Here is a 19,901-nt window from a genome sequence, read left to right on the forward strand (position 1 = left end):
AACATCCTCTCCTGGGGGGGTAATGTGAGCATGAGTTTGCATATGTTTGTGTGTGTACGCATGCACATGTGAGTATGTGCGCGCACATCTAATGGACCATTCTGACCCAAATTCCTCCCTGGTCTGTTTTGGGTCAAACTGAGCTGAACTTGCAGGCTTTACAGGCTCTTCTAGAGATGGTGTGTATGTCTGTATGCGCACACTGTTATGTGGACTGGACACACTTCACTGTTCACAACTGACAGACAGACACACACACACTTCACTTCCTCCAATCATGATGTCAAAAAACAAAGTCACCTAAGTGAGTAAAAATGGGCCTGACACACAAGAGCAGTTCACTTCGCTTCTCTCATCACCTCCCCTCCTCCGTTTGAAGAAAATATAGCTCATTGTTGTGGAACTAGAAACAAGCAAGTGACTACTGACCTAAATTCTACCAGCTGGAACATTGGACCCATTTCAGTACTTTCTGCTCTCATTGCCAGGCAAAAAGGGAGAAGAACCAAAATGGGGTGGAAAGGAGAGAGAGAATGAGGCAGCACCTTTTTTGCTAAAATGCTTTCTCTCATATTTGATCTATCCTAGAAACAATTAACCAAAGTAAATACAAAACAGTCAATTATCTTTTGGGGGAATGTGACATCCAGTATAACAGAGGACTCACCTATACACTTGGACCCGTCCACTGAGGTGTAATATCCCTGGGGACACTTGCAGAAGTAGCTGCCAACAGTATTAGAGCATTCACCTACGCCGCAGAGACCTGGGATGTTTGAACACTCGTCCAGATCTACAGGAGAGGAGAGGAGAGGAGAGGAGAGGAGAGGAGAAGAGAGGAGAGGACAGGACAGGACAGGAGAGAAGAGGAGAGCAGAGGGGAGGAGAGGAGAGGAGAGGAGAGGAGAGGAGAAGAGAGGAGAGGACAGGACAGGACAGGAGAGAAGAGGAGAGCAGAGGGGAGGAGAGGAGAGGAGAGGAGAGGAGAGGAGAGGACAGGAAAGGAAAGGAGAGGAGAAGAGAGGAGAGGACAGGACAGGACAGGACAAGAGAGGAAAGGAGAGAAGAGGAGAGCAGAGGGGAGGAGAGGAGAGGAGAGGAGAGGAGAGGACAAGAGAGGAGAGGAGAGGACAGGACAGGAGAGGAAAGGAGAGAAGAGGAGAGCAGAGGGGAGGAGAGGAAAGGAGAGGACAGGAAAGGAGAGGAGAGGAGAGGAGAGGAGAGGAGAGGAGAGGAGAGGAGAGAAGAGGAGAGGACAGAAGAGGAGAGGAGAACAATTTATTTCTCAGTTTCTCATCTCTCAATTCCTCCCTGGTTGTTTGTTACCATTTAGTTTTTTATTGATTCTATGCTGCTAAAAACTGCATAGTAATCATAACTGTCGATGAAAGTGATTAAACTGGAAACTAATTTGAAACGTGAATGTCTGTGAGAGTGACTAGAGCATGTGTTGGCAAAGACAATGGAAATAAGACAATGTCACAGGATATTAAATCCAGGAGCCTCAGTAGCTGCTCTTCTGTTAGCACCGTTAACCACCAAGTGCACATCATCAGGCACAATATAGTGTAACGCAGACCTGTTTAAAACGTCTTTTACACAGTCCAGAAGTTTTCCGACAATTATTTCTGGGCATAAAATAGCACATATTTTACTCTTCAAATGAATGCCACAAAAACCCTGCTCAGTCTGTTTCACTAGATTCCAGCCCAGAGTTAAACTTGGTCTGGAAATTGTCATATTCATGTCTTAATGAGCCAATATTTTTCAGTCGAACTGTAGGTCTTTATTTGTGGGAGAACAGAGGTGATCCTGAGAGAAGGATTTTATTAAACATTTTACAAGTAAGGAACACTAGAAAATATTGTGAGTCTCTCAGTGGTCTTAAATATAAAGTAGAAAATAAGACAATATTGTGATTTAACAATTCTAAAAGCCAGGCACAAGTTGACAATTAGGCACTCCAGTCTTATAGGAAAAAAACGTTCTTTCAAAATTACATCTGGCTGTAATCTTCATTGATATACCTGGCTGAGAAGCTGTTTTAACATAAGTATTGGGGAAAAAACAAATAAACTCATTCAAGCCTCACAATTAAGTGTTATAATAAAAATTAGTTTGGATCAAATTACTGAGAGAAAGAGTGTTGCTTTGGTTTAATTAACCGGATTTTAAGGGATGGGCAAAGAGGCTTACGTGTGGTCTTTCCCCCCAAAGTAATAATCAGTACACCACGACTGAGGTGAAGGTAACCACGACCCAGCGGATGTGGCTCCTAACTCTACTTTCACATTGTTAATTAAACTTGAAACCCGTGTATTTTTTTGTCTACTCTGTCATTCAAACTAACACTGAAAGTCAGACACTTCACCGTTTTACTATGACTGCTCCAGGCTTGATTCTTACCTTCACATTTCTGTGAGACCTCGTTGAACTTGTGCCCAGCGGGGCATTTACATTCAAAGGATCCCACTGTGTTGATACAGTTTCCTCCTTGACAGATGCCAGGGATGGCCTGGCACTCATCCACATCTGTACATACAGAGCATATGATTAATACTGACCTTTACACACACACACGCACGCACGCACACGCGCGCGCACACACACACACACACACACACACACACACACACACACACACACACGTAAACTTATACACATTAGTACACAGATTCCTTTCGTCTGCAAAACAAAAGAAATGACACAGAGATGCTAAAGTAAACTCAGCACAGGGGCAAGAAGGCAATACACAGACTAACACACAAATCTGCACACGCCTGGATGTGCATAGATTGACATTAGGTCTGTTTTAACAGTCTGGCTCTGACTTTCCTGCGATCAACAGTGACAAGGGAAAAGAGAGAGAGAGAGAGAGAGAGAGAGAGAGAGAGAGAGAGAGAGAGAGAGCGAGAGGGAGGAATGTCTCCTGCAGGAGGAACAGAAATTGAAGCCAAGTCAACCAAGGAAGAGATAGAAGGAGGGAGGGAAATACAGAAAGGTCTACAGTCAAACAGATGGTTATAGTTGTGAGAACATACAGTGACTAATCTATATGACAAAGTAACTTTGTGATTTATATTCACAATTGAATTTAACTTATTTAACAAATTTGACAGATTAAAATGTAAGTCTCAGGCTGAAAACCTCCAGGAGGCTGTGACCTGATGCAGTCTCAGAGTACTCCATGTTCCTCTGGGTCCTGGCTCAGGTCCGCATCCCCTGCAGTGGTTCTGATGTTGTTGGGTCTGGAGCAGGCAGGCAGAGGGCCGTCTTACCAGAAATGAGCTCTCCCACGTGGCACCGCCACTGACCCGTGTTACTGACTCTGACAGTCCCGCCACAGCGGGTGTCTGCGGGCATTCCATACACATGTGGGAGGCACTGCCACCCACCCCAATTTAACCCAATTAGAACTAATCCTCTGGAGAGGGGATGGTGGGTAGAGATGAGGGGATGACAGAGGGAGAGGGGTGAAGGCAGACAAGGAGGGAGAAGGAGTTAAAACAGGCAGAGAGGAGAGAAGCGGCACTTTTCTCGAATAAAGCGAGGGGATGGAGGATGACAGAGAGAAAAAGAAAAGAGACAAAAACAGAAAAAGAGACAGAGACACAGAGGAACAGACTTTACCTTGGCACGCCCCGGTGCGGTGGTTTGGTATGAACCCTCTCCGGCAGGGGTGAGGCTGGGCTGGGCACATCTCACAGGGGTGACCCCATGCCCGTCCCACTGTGGCACAGCACAAAGTCTTTGTGCACACAATGCCTGTGAGCTGGCCTTGACACATCTGGTTATTCACCGAAGCAAAGCACGGCCCAGTGCGGTAGTCTGCAGAGGCAAAGCAGGAATGAGTTTATGTGCAAACTTAACTTTGTCTCTTCATTTCCAAACTAACGCAATTCAAAAAAAAGCTAAGTTTAGAGCCAGATGAACACCCTGACAGAAATTTGAAAAAGACTTGTTGGTCTAAGTGTGTCATGTTTAAAAAATGCAAAACCGTATGTTTTTGAAACATCTTGACCAAAACTGGGATAAATAAAGCTAAAACCGAGGTTGAAAAACCTACATCCTGCACTTGATTCTGTGAGTGAATAACTGCCTGGCACACACAAAGAGAAACACTCAAATGGAATGTAATTTTGCATGACATCTACAACTCACTTACATTATATGTGATGAAAGTGCTGCACAGCGGACAGTAACACACTCCATAAAGAATGCATTGTCTGTTCCTGGCATTTTAATCGGTCTGGCTCTCAGGTGCATTGTACGAGCATGTGTGTGTGTGTGTGTGTGTGTGTGTATGTGTGTAATACAGGAAAGCAGAGATAGGGAAGTGGTCTGGAAAACCTTTTAAAGTTGTGTGGGCGGCTGTGGAGAGCAATAGACACTAGCAAAAGTAAGCAAGAGCACTCAGACAATGAAAAATCAGTCTGGTGCACATATTATATGATCATCAGTTCTTTAATTATCCATATTATGTTTTTAAGGTGAAATGTCACTTTTTTAAGATATAGAGTGCTGCTTTTTAGTATTTTTCTCATAACACACAATCTAGGGAATAGGTCATCATCCCTGAAGCTGGCTGAGGCTGACTGACAGGGCGTGTCTATGGAGCACAGTAGGTGATTTCCACACTAGCTGCAGTAATCTAGAATTAAAACGAAATAGCTTATAATAAATACGAGCACAAGAGTGTGAAGAAAGTCCCTCTGTCGAGATTCTTCATCTCTCCTCCCCCTCTAACTCGTTTAAACCTCATTCCCTTGATCCCACTGCTTGCATGCATCTATCCCCTCACTTCATCCTCTCTCCAAACACCACTCCTTAGTTGCAAACTCCCTACAGATTTAACAAAATTACAGAATCTTATCAGGTGAAAGATTGGAAGACGGTGAAACAGAGATAGGGACAGAGAGAAAGAGAGAGGGAAAAACTCATCCCTCCCAAAAGAATCTGGACACGATCCAAAGGCAAAAATCATTTCCACATTTCACGGCAGACAACAGACAGCGAGAGGAAAGAGGCAGACCAGTTCCAACAGCGCAGTCGTTTAAAACAAACGAGACATTGTGCGTTTCCCGTGTGGACCGGGGCCCAGCCCAGACCCGTCACGTGCACCACAGCCTCCACGGTCTCTCTGCCTCTGGCACCAGCACTGTGTAAAACAGAACTGGGTCATCTCTCCTTCTCTTTCTCACTCCCTCCTGCTCAGGCTCTACTGGATAACGAATGCTTTCGACTCCTAAATCTACTCCCTCCTTATAACCAGAGGTAGAAAGTAACTACGTATATTTAGTCAATTACTGTGCTCAAGTACAGTTTGGACATACTTGTACAGTACTTTAGTCTTTCCATTTTGCGCAACTTCATATTTTACTCCACAGTTCAGAGGGAAATTTTGTACTTCTTAATCTACTACATGAATTTTATAACTATTACAAAGTTACTCACTACTTTTAGGTTGCATGCTAAACTCAGATTATATGATGCGTTGTAACATAACTACCTGAAATATGTAGTACTAGTATAATATAGAACCAGCTGGACCAGCTACAACATTAAAGACATAATTCAACATTTTGGCAAATACACATATGTGCTTTCTTGCGGAGATTAAGATGACTGATATCACTTTCATATCATATCTGGCAGTTAAATACAAAGCTACAGCCAGCAACCGTTAGCGTACCTTAGGAGAACTGGAAACAGGAGGAAACAGCTAAGACTGACTCTGTCCAAAGGTAACAAAGCCAGCCTACTAGCACCTGTAATACTTCACTCATTAACAGGTTATATCTTGTCAATTTAATCTGTACAAAAACCGAAACGTAAAAACAACAATTTGTAGTTTCACACTGTTGTTTCTATACTTTACACTTTTACACTTTAGCATAAAGACTGGACACAGGGGAAAACAGCTGGCCTGGCTCTGTCCGAACGTAACAAAGTCTGCTTACAAACACCTCCAAAACTCACTAATTAACACATTATATCTTGTTAAATCTATACAAGAACTGAAATGTAACAGTTCATAGTTTTACATGGGATTATGCACCACTTTTACACTTCAATTCACAAGCTATAACGTGTTATTGGTGAGCGTTAGAGGTACTGGTAGGGGAACTTTGCTCGCTAGCTGTTTTCCTCTGTTTTCAGTATTTATGCTAAGCTAAGATAACCGTCTCCTGGCTCAACAGACAGATATAAGAATTATAGTGATTAGCATATTTCTCAAAATGTCCAACTGTTCCTTCAAAGGTCAATGCATCAGTAATTTATAAAACTCTCAATGGGGCCATTCTGCAAAATGAGCACTTTTCTCTTGTGATACTTAAATATATTGTATTTTATGTAAATCTCACCAATGATGAACTTTAAGACAACAAACTCATCCAGTTGTATCTACTCTATCTTACATCAGCCAGCCAGTTGTATCTACTGTATCTTAGATCTTACAGTATGTGCCTTAAATACATCTTATATATAAAAGCAATTATGGGAGCTATGGAAAGTTTTTACATGGCGCCCATATAAGCTGAGTACAGCAGACTGTGTGAAGAAGTCAAGTTTCTCTTTTCATCAGATTAAGGTTTATGTGTTATTACTGTCGGGCTGCCACACATAATCCATCTGACATAATACCTGCTTATTACAACTGTTAGTGGAGGAGAGCAAATGCTAAAAACACAAAGAACTGAGCATGATCTTTGTGTTTTTAGCAAATACAAGTGCAGCACTAACAGTCAGCTGAGGTAAACAGGGAGAGGCTGACAGCTGTAGGGTGAAAGTGGTGTCATTTCATCCGTCATCTTACTGTCTCTCTATGAACTGCGTACAGCTGGGGGATCCACCCATGTCCTGTACATCTGGGAGCAATCGCACGTGTTCACACACAAACGCACTCAAACACACACACACACACACACACACACATTAGCACAATCTGAGCCAATGTCCCAACCCCTCATCCGCAGTCTAGCCAGAAATGATCTCAAAACAGACCAAAACTTACAAAAATGTTGCTCTTACTTTTGCTTTACTGCTCTACTTTTGGAAACATTTGCATATCACTGCAGCTGTCTCAGTAAACATGCATCTTAATGTGGGAGCAGATAGTTTGTTTTGACTCTCATTAGCAAGCGATTTCATGTCTACAGAGGTCCAGTTACTTTGGAACACAATAGAAATGTTGGCTTCCTCAAGGACCGGTGAGTTTATGAACAACAACAGCCTCAGTGTGAACAGGAGGGAAGCCCGCCGGGAAGTGGGTCAAAAGAGTTTCCTGGATTAACTCCAAAATGTTTGTACACACACACACAAAAAGCTGTCCACCTTTTCCATATCCACCCTTCCTCAGTCTCTCAGACTTTGCTCACAGCATCTTTACATGCCTTAACATATACATGATTTTTGTGTACATGCTTCCATGTATATGCACATTTGTGTGTTTTGTGTGTGTGTTCCCATGTGTTATGGGGTCTTATATCTGGGTGGGGTCTTCCCTACTGGCCTGTCAGCAGATTTCTCCATCCTCTCAGGACTAACAACTAGAGCACACACACAAACACACACACAAACACACACTTGGTTACCTATCTACTGTGGTTTGCATTGGGCTAAAACAAAGCCTGATAGAGGAAAGTAATAGGGGAGAGGCATTAAGAGACAACAGAGTCCCTCAGCTGACTGACCGACTTCCCCGTCGTGCTCTGGTTGCTGACTTACTGACTCACATGTTGCCACGTTTCAGGCCAGTCTTTCACCACCATCCCAAATGAACTCAATGGCGTCACACTGAAAGCTTGACTTTATTGCTTCGTAGCTAAACGAGTCTGCAACAGGAGCGAAGAGCCCTGCGTGCAATCATCAGCAGTGGGGCTGCATCTCACCAATCCCACATGCCAGCGTAAATCACATTTGTAAGCAACAAAGAATACGTTGATGTACCAGGCTGCATTTTCAATGCAGTCAGCTGTGCCTGTTGGTGGGAGCACCAGTCAGCAGATCACCACCGGCAGCATACAGCTGAAAGTCACACAGCTCTACAGCAGTTGTAGATGTCATGTTGAAGACTTACAGCACCAGGATCTTTTCACATCCAACCTCTCACAAAACCTCTGACTCTTGAGTGCAGCTACTTCTCCCCCGGTCAGATTACGTGTTTGTGGAAAACCTTGTGTTCTCGCTAATGTGATAAGATCATGCCATAATGGAGCACGGTCCTGTAAATTGCATTAAAAACTGTTTGTGTGCACATGTACTTCATGCATGTGCTTGTGTTTGTGTGACAGCGCAATGGCTTTCCCTCGGGTGGTGGTAGTGGAGGTGATGGGTACGGGCCAAGGAAATTTCAGTAAAAATAACCCAAAATGCCACCATAACCATTGGCCTACTTTCTCTACCTCTCTTGGTGCAACCAAATGCAAGATGAATGACCGAATATCTGATAAATTTATTGGCCCGGAAATGTATATTATTTCATTTTTGAGCAATCTGTTGATTACTTTTTTGATTAGGCAATGAATCGTTGCTTGTTTTCTTTAACCAGCGGTCCAAAACCCAAGCCATTGAATTAGCAATGATACAAAACAGAAAAAACAGCACATCCTCTCCTTCGAGAAGCTGGATCCAGACTGTAATTTTGGATAATAAACGACCTAAACGACAATCCTCAAAACTAATCGATTTATCAACTTCAAGCACTGTATTATAATTAGACGCAGTACCGGCTGGTTCAGGCATATCCAAATCTTGGATGTCATGGAGACATGAACTCATGGATACCTTGACTACATTTTTAGTATACTGTGTTGCTGTGTTCTGTTCTCCAAGCAGCTGTTTCCAGACACACACACAGACAACAAACAGCCTGTTTCACTCATAGAAAGAGACCATCACTATTGAGAAAACAAAAAACTACCATTCATAAACCAGCAGACAGTGAATGTGGTCAGTCTGCATGCTTGTCACATCAGATAACAAATCGAAATTTTAAAACAAGCTGTGGTCCAATCATTAGCTAGTATATCATGCCTTTATCTGAAATCACATAAGACAAAACGGCAAGAAGTTTATGAGATTCCTTGTACTTCCCTACCTTCACTGAAAAATATGAATCCATCTATCACATACTGTGTGCTCAGAAGGCTCCCTCATTTGAATTCCTCAACAATCTCACAAACCTTTTGGCCAAGCTTACACAGGAAAGAGTGGAAACCAAAGTCACAACATCTAGAAGTGTGCTTCAGCAGATAAGGCCTGGCGCTAGCCCACCAGGCAACCAGATACTGTCTTATTATTTGCAGTGTTGAAGAAAACACTAAAGGACAAATCCTGAGCCAGATCCATCTGACAGGCCTCTAAAGCTTGGTCTCGTTAAAAGGGACAGTACTAATTAGGAGCTCTGCTGCCAATCCAAATATTAGCTTTACAAGGTCACCACTTTGACCTCTATAGGTCATCACTGCCACAGACTCCCAGCATACACACAAAACACATACACATGCCCGTATACACGCATGTTTCAGTCAAAAACACAGCGCAGTCTGCACTCGCTTTGCGTGTGCTTGTATATTTTGGAGCCTTTGCTAACATGTGCCAGAGAGCAACCACAGGAGGTTGGGAGGTCTTCAGTTAACAAACAGCGCACATTTAGAAAGACATTACATTCCCCAGAGCCTCGTTTCAGAGCAGATGTGGAAAATAATGGTAATTTCTGAGCTCAGGCTTTCATGCAAATGTTCCACAACAAACCACATTCCTGGAGCTGGTGGCATGACTAAGCAGGAATTGTCTTCAGTCACAAAAAACAACCGCCATTCAACATCGAGTCACGTTTTCATAAAAGCAGCACCGTGGCTTTGAAAACCACTTCAGCAGTAGTGAGTAGTGAATGTAGAGCACAGAGACAGTGTGATGTAAGATGAGTGAGAGAAATGCTGAGTAGCCTACTGCAGTGGCGCTTATTACCTCTCTCACACTGAGCCCCGGTGAAGCCGTAGGTACACACACATCTGTTGGGAGCCACACACCTTCCTCCATTAAGACAGCCATTTTCACAAACCGCTGGAGAAGAAAAAAAAGAGAAAAACAAACAATGACACAATACTGAAACTAGGACACTACGGAGAGCTGCAAAGAATTAAAAAAATATTTTTGGTTTGGGGAATATTTTCCCCATCAGTTATGTTACCATTGTAGTCACCAAATTAATTGCCCTAGAAACACAGCAACATCAAGAAGAAGTCAGATGGAGAATGGAGCAATCGTTGATCAGATAGTATCTAAACCACTTCATTTAGAGGAAAAACCGTAAGTGAGCTCACTTGAAATGTTGGTAATAATCCCTCATTACACAGAAAAGCTGTGCACACTAGGGATGTGCAGAAGGCCCAGTATTTGTATTTGTATCTGTATTTGTTGAGGCAGCACTATTATTTGTTTTCAAATAAAAGTGGAAAGAGGCTTAAAAATCCTGTGTTTGTTTTTATTATGCTTTTAATTTCAGGAAATTAAAGTGTTATAATAAGTGTTCATGAATAAACTACCTTAAGAAGGAGGTCCCCGCACCGAGTCTCAAACTGGAGTCTCCCAGATCATAGACGACTGTGCTGACTACTGAGCTAAAACTTTACTCATCGCTTAATTGCAAACAGACCTCTACCTATTTATACACCCATAACACAGAGACAGCTCATTATTGCCTATTTTTTACAACCTAACTTTGTGGAAAGGAGAAGGGGAACAACAGATTATGGAGAGTCCCTTGGGAGCACTTGTGTGTCAGTAACTCAGCCTTATCTCTTGCAAACATCCTCAACTCCTGGAGTGATGTCCAAATTAGGATATGTGTGTCATGTAGCAGGTGGATATGACTCCCCTTGTTGAAACCTACTGACAGATGTAACAGCGGCACAGAGGGGAGAGCCTGAGATAGCGATGTGACCAACCTGCGTGCTGATATTTGACATGTTTTTTTTTTTCTTCCTGCATACAAATAATTTTTAAAATATTGCATATATTTATTAAAAAAACCCTATTTGTGCTTTGCCGAATAATGTATTTGTATTTTCGGGCACACCCCTAGTGCACACACAACTACTGTAAGTATGCTGGGTCAAAGTTGAATCAGGAAGTTCAATAAACTGTGATAGATGTTTAAAACTGACACTTTGAAGTTGGTAAAAGTTGGTAAAAGTTTTACTTTTTCCCTCCTTTTCCTCTCCCAACTAAGTACACCAGAACCTCCTTATTCCTTATTCATAAATGCAAATGTTGTAATCAATTAAATCAATTAAAGTTTCAAAACCACGTTGCCATGTTTTAATAATGACAATTATCAAAAATCTAACTTTGTAAGATAGTCTTACTCAACAGTATGTCCTTTAGCTCATTCAGTATATCAACATGTAATATCTTTTTATAGTCCTTGACGCTCGTGGGTTAAACATCACCAGCAACTTGACAAAAACAGCGAGACCATGAGCAAGTTAAGGAGCCGTGGCCAGTTAAAACATTTCATGACAGCAGACTGAGCAATGTAGATGTTTTTAGACATCAGAGGTGACACCTAAAAGGTTGGAAAGATGACATTGGTGGATATCATGGATATGGTAGGAATTGATATATGTAACGGCACATGAGGACACACTCATTTCTTGTAAATGAATCAAATTTAACTCTGTACACTCTATACACCATGTTCCCAGATCTCAGCAATGAATTGGTGACTATAATGTTATTAAGGATTGATGGCTGAAAATACAAAAATGAGACCTAAGTTTTAATAAACCAGATTTATCCTTTAAGTATTAATTAACTGGAGAAAAGCCTAAAAAACATGAAGAAATTGAGGTTTATAGTATATCTTTGTCTTAAATAAGTCTAAAGGTGGTCTTGTGGTGTTTGCAAGGTGATCCTTACGTTGTCCACAGTGGTTTCCCACGTAGCCTTTCTGACACAGGCAGTTGTCCTCAGCACATGTTCCCCCATTCATACAACGAATATTACAGTGCTGGACTGTGGGCAGAATACAAACACACACACACACATACAGACAAACAGAGAGTTAACATACACACTGCAAACATACACATAGATTAGATTTACAACATAAACAAAATGCAGTCTGAACCATGTTTCTTGAAAGTCATGTCGAGATATAATTTCCTAGAAATTTATGGTGCGCAAACAGATGAGCACATTGGGTAGAAGCGATGTGAGCTGCAAGAGAGCAACATGGAGGAAATGTTGATTGTGGACCTCTTCCAAAGCACACACACACCCATTCGGCTCACACACACACACACACACACACAACAACCCACAAGATTGACCGCTATTTGCAAGAACGTGATTGCAACATACTGTATATCAATTGTTGCAATCTTGGGGCAGTTTCAGGGGATGTTTTCAGGAGATTTTTTGGCTTTGCATCTCATATTTTTATACCATGCTAGTTAGTGCTCATTACTTATGACGAGGAGAAGACTAACAGAAAGGATGTGTCATTTGTCTGAACAAAAAAAAAAAATTACAATTTCTTTAGCTTTGGTCCTAAATAAAATGATATGACAAGATAACATTTTTTGTCATCTATCATTGCTTATCTTTATTGTTACTGTTCGGTTAATGTTTTCTTAAGATTACAGCTCCTTTACTAAAAAAATGCAAAGACAGGGGTGTGGTCCTTGTCGTGCTTTCCAAGAAATACAAGGTTTTGACATACACTCCTATTTACATGAACCATACCATGAACCATTAAAGTGTTTATCTATTGGCTGAGTACCAGTTCCCCACCCATCTATGCACACTATATACAGTAATAAAAGCCATGAAGCTGATGATAGTGAGTTTCAAAGGAGTTCACTGTGTCATGTTGAGAAAGGGGAGGTGCTGTTAAACAACCTGACTTGGATCCACAGGACAGGGCGATCTGGCCGTTGGGGCAGGTGCACATGTTGGGTCTGGAGCAGAAACCATCTCCACATGAACTCCGGCAGATAGCTGCAAAGAGGAACATGAAACCTTTTCAAACAACATAAAAACGTCCACTGTAAGGTGCAAGATTAAATAACTCTCCCATGCTCACTTGGAGCCAGGGCTTGTCCTTGATTGTGCGTGAGAGAAAATTCAAGTTGTGTATCTGCTGCGTGTCAGCCTGTCTGCGGCAGGTTTTGAATTTCAGGTTAGAATTTCATATGGTGCAACTTAGGCCGTGATCTGAATCTCATCCTGAACTCTCATCTATAATATTTCAAAATCTCAAACAGACCACAGTCCAAATATGGCTAAATCTTCCTTTTAACCCTCATCACGGTTAAGTTATAGAAGTCCACTGGGTAACAGCACCAAGCTATTTTCTTCTTTGAGTTTTAGTGCCATAAATATGTACCAGTGTGTGTTTAGTTGGTGCTGGCTGTTTTCGCTCAGTCGTTCCCTTTCCCACAGCCTGTTGTTGGCATGGGCCCCCGCCCCCAGCTCCCATCAGGTAGAGTCCAGCCACTGACCCCTACTCCCTGAACCCCACTGCTAAACAATGTCATTAGAGCCGCGACAGGCATCCTGCCAGCCGACCAGCCAGACTGCAATCACACAACTCTATGGCCTCTCAGACCTTCCTGTCTACTGAGGGGGAGAGAGAGAGAGAGAAGAGGTAGGGAAGAATGAGAGCAGAAACTAGAAAAGGAAACCACTGCCAGAATGCCGGTGTAAATGAACCAGAATTAAAGACCAATTTCCACCTAGTTTAGTTTAGGCCGTGTTTTCTGTTCATCACCAGAAAATTATTAGTTGCACTAAACCAAAACTAAACTACAGTGGACGAGAGTGACAAAGTGAGTGTCCTCGACAAAACACGGATTGTGCTTGATTAAGAGGGTTTTTCTCTAATTAGTAAACGTAATTATCACCGTCCAATGTAAATTGAGTTCCATTAATTAAGTAAACGGACAAAATTAAAGCCTCAAACTTGAATGTACATGTGACTGATCAAGAAAATATCTGTTTTGTATATCTTTTTGCACCATCTAGTGAGCATCTACTAGTTTTTTTAAGATTTTGCATTAGATAATGTTTGCTGTTTGTATATCATATTTATTGCACTGTGTTCTGCAAATTTTGAATTTATTTTCTTCAGTAATTTTGAGCAGGTGAATCATAAGTGGGAGCTTAAACATGACATTCAGTTTTACCTGTTTGGACTGAATGCAACAAGAGTTCATTCAGAAGTACAGTAAAGAGTCTTTTGATGATTTGAACTGTAGATAAAACAAACTCACTGAACAAGTGAGTAGATTTAATTCCTGCTTTTAATTCAACAGCAGAAACTATTTTCTAATGTTAAATGTGAATATTCTATCGTTCTTAAAGTTAGAAAATTGCAGGTAGCACACATTCACTTTGCATCCCAGAACTGTAAAGTAACTTAAATGGCTCCAATAAAAACACTGCAGGGAACCTGAAAACCACTGCTCATGGTGATGAAGAACATATTCAAGAAATAATTGAGGTGATACTTACGAACAATGCACTGGTTTCCTCCAGTCAGAGTCTTCCAGCCTGGGCAGCAGTAGGCGTTGTTCCTTGAGCCGCACACATTGGGTCTGCGGAGACACGCCATTAGAAAATCAACCATCCATGTGCCATATATTTCAAAGCACTCTTGAGTAAACTCCAGTCAATTTTATTCACATAGCTCAGCGTATACGACTATACTTAGACTCTTGTTTCCTCTCTACTGATGGTGATTACTGATCCACATACTGTCGGAGCAATTCTCCTTTTCTTTCTTCATCCTGACTGCAGACAACCAGAGGCAGCAGGAATATGGCGCTTTGCTCAAGGACAGGGTAGCGATTTTCCAACAAGCGGTTTGGTCCAGTTAAAGAATAAAAATTCAGTCATCACATACTCACCTCCATGTGAGTCAAAACTCCAGTAAAGTTTGCAGGATTAGCGAACAAACAGCGAGATAGTCTCTCCATCTCAGCCCTCTCCCAAACTATTGAAATGATCTTTTCACACATCCAAAAAAAGTATAAAATATCCATAATATTTCCAGAGACATCTTGTGCAGCAAAATTCAGCTGTTTAGTAGGCGGATAATGCACTGTGGGTCCAAATGTTCAATGTGTTCACTTAATTACTACAGATATACAGTATTTGTCACTGATCTGGTCACGAGTGTTTCTTGTGGAGAATTATCAGGCACATCAAGCCTCGCAGCCCTTTATAGAACAAAATATTTTTGGAGATGTGACAATAATGAAGCAAATATGACACACCATGTAACAATTTGACTCCTCAACACCTGCATTATGTTGCACGAGGTGTTCGAAGAGATTCGATGCACCTGTAAAAATATGTCATCTGATATGAAGATGAATGCCTGAGCCATCCTGCCACCTACAGGTCTATGTCAGGTCTACATATGTGAAAGTGTAATCATCTACTGGACCTATATTGACCCAGGTGTCGGTGTATAAACTGCACTGTACCTCCAAACAGATCCATGAGGTGAGTAATGAAGGCTGGACGTCTGAAACATTCTTATACTGGTAAGTCAGTGTGACACAGTATGCAGCCTGTATGCACTTCCTGCCTCTGAACCCAGATGTTCTGATAAATTAACTTAAAGCATGTCAAATAAAAATGCCTGTGGAGAATGCTCATTGAGCTGTCTACTGTGTGACCTTCGTCAGCTGTTTGCTGTCATCACTGGACACAGACGTTCTTTCCTTTTTCTTTTCTTTCTTGCTTGCTTTTCTTCTCTCTCTCTCTCTCTCTCTCTCTCTTTCTCTCCGATTCACACACACACACACACACACACAACCTCTCCAGCAGTGACCCACTGTGTACAGCTGCAGATGTGATTTATCCACAACTGGGGTGTGGTGTTTTTGGCCAGAAAGAGGATTAGGCTGTTAGTCAGTCTCTCTCTCTCTGTCTTTCTCTCTCTCTCTCTCTCTCTCTCTCTCTCTCTCTCTCTCTCTGCCACAGCCACACACCACGACCAATGGCCTCCTTTGTTTGGATGTAATTTATTATTGCAGGCAGCAGGAATGTGATATTCTTGCCAGTATTTAATTACTAAACTTTGCTCCAAACTTCCCATCACAGACAATGTCACTCATGGGTCTCATTCTGCCTTATTAAAGTGTTTTTCTGACCTTCAATGATCATGAAGGAGCAGAAAGTTACACATGAGATGAATAGACACCTGCTCATAGTCAAATAATGAAATACACACAGAAAGATGCTCATTTTAAATGTAAGGAAGAAAATAATTTGATACTGTGGAAGAGTGAGGAAAAAACAAAGGAAATTGTTCCCAAATTGGTCTAATCGTTTAGGGATTATTGGTCACATTACCCTCTGAGGACGTCCGTCCCTCCCCTCCTCTTGGCCCTGCTGGCTCTGGAGTCGGTCTGTTTGGTCACCAGCTCGCTATCCCCGGTGTCCACCACCTCTGCAGCGTCTCCAAGCTCGACGCAGAGCGACAGCAAGGCCACCAGAGCCACGGCCAACTGCAGCAGCCGTCCTTCACACTTACTATCCGGCATATCCACTCTCAAGTGTACAACTCCAATGCTCGGTAGAATAAAAGTCTCCTTAACTAGTTTCCCAGCCCCGTCGACCTCTGCAGTCTGGAGTCAAAGCTGCAAAACAAAAAAAAAAAAAAAAAAATGGAAAAGACGCAGAGAGAAGTTCAGGAGATGCTGCGCACAAAAGAAAAACAACTCTGCTGCACTCAGAGAAGCAGCTGGTCTGACATGATTTCTACCATTATTAAGTTGGAAAATCATTCAGCTCAGAGTCGCAAAGGCATGCATTGTAAAAAATGATAATGTGCAAGATTGCGCACGAGTGTGTCGTTACCTTGTCTCCTGAGCAGGAGATTCGCCTCAGACCCGACAGAGGACTGCTTCACTTTTACTTGCAGGTATTGCTGAATAAACGTTTAGAAGAAAACTGCGGAGGAGAAGAAAAGTCACTCAAACCTTTCGATAAGCTGCTATAAATAGATGCGCATCGTAACTTTTGGAGTCTGCCAGTGCGCATCCAGTTGTGTTGATTTTGAACAGATTAGAGGTTAGAGGAGCTGATGCATTCCAGAGGATGAGAACGGTAAAACTCACTGTGTCTCTCCCCCTTTCCTCATCCCTACTCTACTCAACTTTCTCCAAAACTTTTTTTTCTCCTGCTCTCGCGATACAAAAGCTTCGGTGCAAAAATGCACAAGTTAAGCTCTAGACTTTTGGCTTGGACTTTTTACTGATACAGTGACAATTTATTCAACCCAGACATGCTTGGAAGACAGAAGATAAAGCTTTTAATACACCTCTCAATCTTTTTGATCAGAAATAGTCTAGGTTACAATGACATCTTTTTTTTTGTCTTTTTATGAAACTATGCACCTGTTCACTCTTTACTCTAAAATGTGTCTTATTAGGCACGTTTTGTAAAGGGTTTACAAGTTGTAACAAATGGCTTTATTAATGTTTATAAGCAATTAGCTAATGTAGATCAGTGACTGATCATTTGTAGATCAATTATAGGCTATTAATAAGAACAACTGTGAGGTTACTAGGCTGTGAAAAATCAGTTTGGCTGGTATTTATCCTTTGCATTTAAATGTAGGTAATCCTTTAATATGCGCTCATGGTTTTTTCTTACTTTCTAATAACCCATGAAGTCTGCAGGAGTAAACATTAGTAAGACATCAGTAAAGAGGATTTACAATAATCCATCAAGTTGTGAGTGTGTGTAAAAGTCTCATAAAATTAGTTTTGGTCCAGTTCCTCGTGGCTCTTTTCCAGAGGGTATTCTTCCTGATGAACTAAAAAGCTAACAGGACAAAGCAAGAGTCTTGCATCCTGCTGGAGGAGGATAAACAACAGAAAAGGAAAGTTTTCACAACCTGCCAAACCCAAAAGTTGTGCTTATTAATAGCTTATAACAGATCTATAAATGGTGCCTTATTAAGAAAGTCGTATTTTTTAAATGTAGTAGTTAACCTTAATCAAAAAGTTATAGCCAGAGAGTGATGACAGTTAGTTTGTTTTAGGCATTACTGTACCAGTAAGAGTATCATTTGTCACCACCCATAGGAGTTCTCAGATGTTTTTTAGTCAAAAATAGACACACATTAGTTCGCAAAATTCAGTTTTTTTTCCCAGTGAATACAGTATGAAAACTTTTTTGTTGCTCTTCTCTCAGTATTGAATTATACCCTGTTAATATTGACACTACATGTTTTGAGGAATTTTGTCCAGTGCAGTGATAGTTTTCACACACACTGCTTCATGTCTGCAGCCACACCCAGCAAATATACAGTCAGCCCGGCTCCTCTCTAAAGTAGGCTATCACTCTAAAACTAAGAGAAAACTCTTGACACTGTATATTCCACTAAATTTGTTTCCACTATCACTTCCACTTTTTTCTTCCACATTTTCATCCACTAGATACTTTTCTCTTCTCACGCATGTCCTAAAACATCCTCCGCCTGCACTTATTCATAGATTATGTGTTGATTTTGCACATTTAGTTTTGATGGAGACAATAGTTACATGAAATATGATCACTGCTGAACGTTGCCAGTGCTAGGTTGAGACAAAACACTGAATTTTCCTTTTTTGTTGTTCCACTCCATCTCGTCTCATGCAACTTAAGCTTATTTTCTTTAACCTCTTCTGTACAGAAAATGGTTGTGACCTGTCTAAGCTAATCCAGCAGACGTCTCATTTTATATAGTATTTCATGTGGTCAACAGGATAGTATATATATCATTAACTCAACTTCCACAACTCTTCTTTTCCATCCTCTGACACTCAGGTTGAGGCACGCATCTCTACTAGCCTTGCTGACATCTCCAGTTGGATGTCTGCCCACCACCTCAAACTTAGTCTCAACAATACTGCGCTGCTTTTTTCCTCTGGAAAGTCCTGCCCTCTGCAAGGCCTCTCCATCACCGCTGACAAGACCACGTTTACTCCTGAACAGACTGCCAAGAGTCTTTGTCTGCCTCAAGACAACTAACTGTCAGGCAGCACCCAGAGTGCAACTAAAAGTGCAATCCTGCAGGTTTGCTCTCTTTGACCCCCAACAACTCAAACTTTTTCTAATCACTTTCCTTACAGAGCTTCTTTATTTTTTCTTTAGTTATGTCCTGTTTGGGCTTCTGCAATTCCCTCTTAGAAATCCTCCCAAAACACACTCTGTTAGCCTCCAACCCACCAAAAACATTAGAGGTCACCCCATCTTCAGTTTCAAAAGTTTCTCTGTTTTAATCACTTTGTAAACTTCCTTCCCTGGCTGTTTGTGGCTTCTTGTCTGTACTTGTAATGTCAGTGCTTTCTTATAAGGCTTTGAAGAGATGTTCCTCCAGACTTCCAGGTCATGGTCCCTACTACTACTACTCTGTTAGCTACTTGACTTTTTTCAGCAGGGGTGCTTTACTTACTCTTTTGCATATGAATGGCCTCACTTCTGATGATCTTTTATATGCTGATGACACAGTAGTTCACTAATCTGATCCAAATGTTGGGACAAGAGGGTGGCAGGTCACTATCAGCCCTGTCCTGGCAGATCACTCGGTCTTTAGTGGTCTGTGGTCAGTCAGAATGTGACGGAAACATGATTCATGAAATTGATTTCATGGAGCAGAGGCTTGTGAATTTTACTTTCCTTTTTTTCCCCTGAATGTTCAGTTTCAAAGATGACTAAATTTTGTTGAAAAGTTTAGTATATTACAACATTTATTTTAATGCCATTTGATGACATGTTCAACATATAATCAGTTCTACAGGATCTCCTGGACAGATTTCTTGGCAAAAGTGCTTAAAAATGGAAATCCTTTATTAACATGAGTGTTATTTGCGAGTTACAAGTGAGGTGCC

At 41.5% G+C, this 19,901-nt stretch overlaps 1 protein-coding gene across 1 annotated transcript in view; it reads right to left on the reverse strand.

Annotated features, from left to right (window-relative positions):
• The window catches only part of fbn1 (fibrillin 1), a 66,058-nt gene extending 48,923 nt beyond the window's left edge, over positions 1-17,135 (reverse strand). Inside the window, 11 exon segments of the mRNA XM_044353983.1 lie at positions 668-793; positions 2,407-2,532; positions 3,631-3,828; positions 9,973-10,068; positions 11,926-12,021; positions 12,910-13,008; positions 14,524-14,606; positions 16,375-16,635; positions 16,637-16,661; positions 16,882-16,965; positions 16,968-17,135. Coding sequence (XP_044209918.1) covers positions 668-793; positions 2,407-2,532; positions 3,631-3,828; positions 9,973-10,068; positions 11,926-12,021; positions 12,910-13,008; positions 14,524-14,606; positions 16,375-16,635; positions 16,637-16,661; positions 16,882-16,965; positions 16,968-17,064 — 1,291 coding nt within the window. The 5' untranslated portion in view covers positions 17,065-17,135.
• Positions 17,136-19,901: the final 2,766 nt, after the last annotated feature.

The sequence above is a fragment of the Thunnus albacares genome, chromosome 1 (assembly GCF_914725855.1).
Source record: "Thunnus albacares chromosome 1, fThuAlb1.1, whole genome shotgun sequence".
Classification (NCBI taxonomy): domain Eukaryota; kingdom Metazoa; phylum Chordata; class Actinopteri; order Scombriformes; family Scombridae; genus Thunnus; species Thunnus albacares.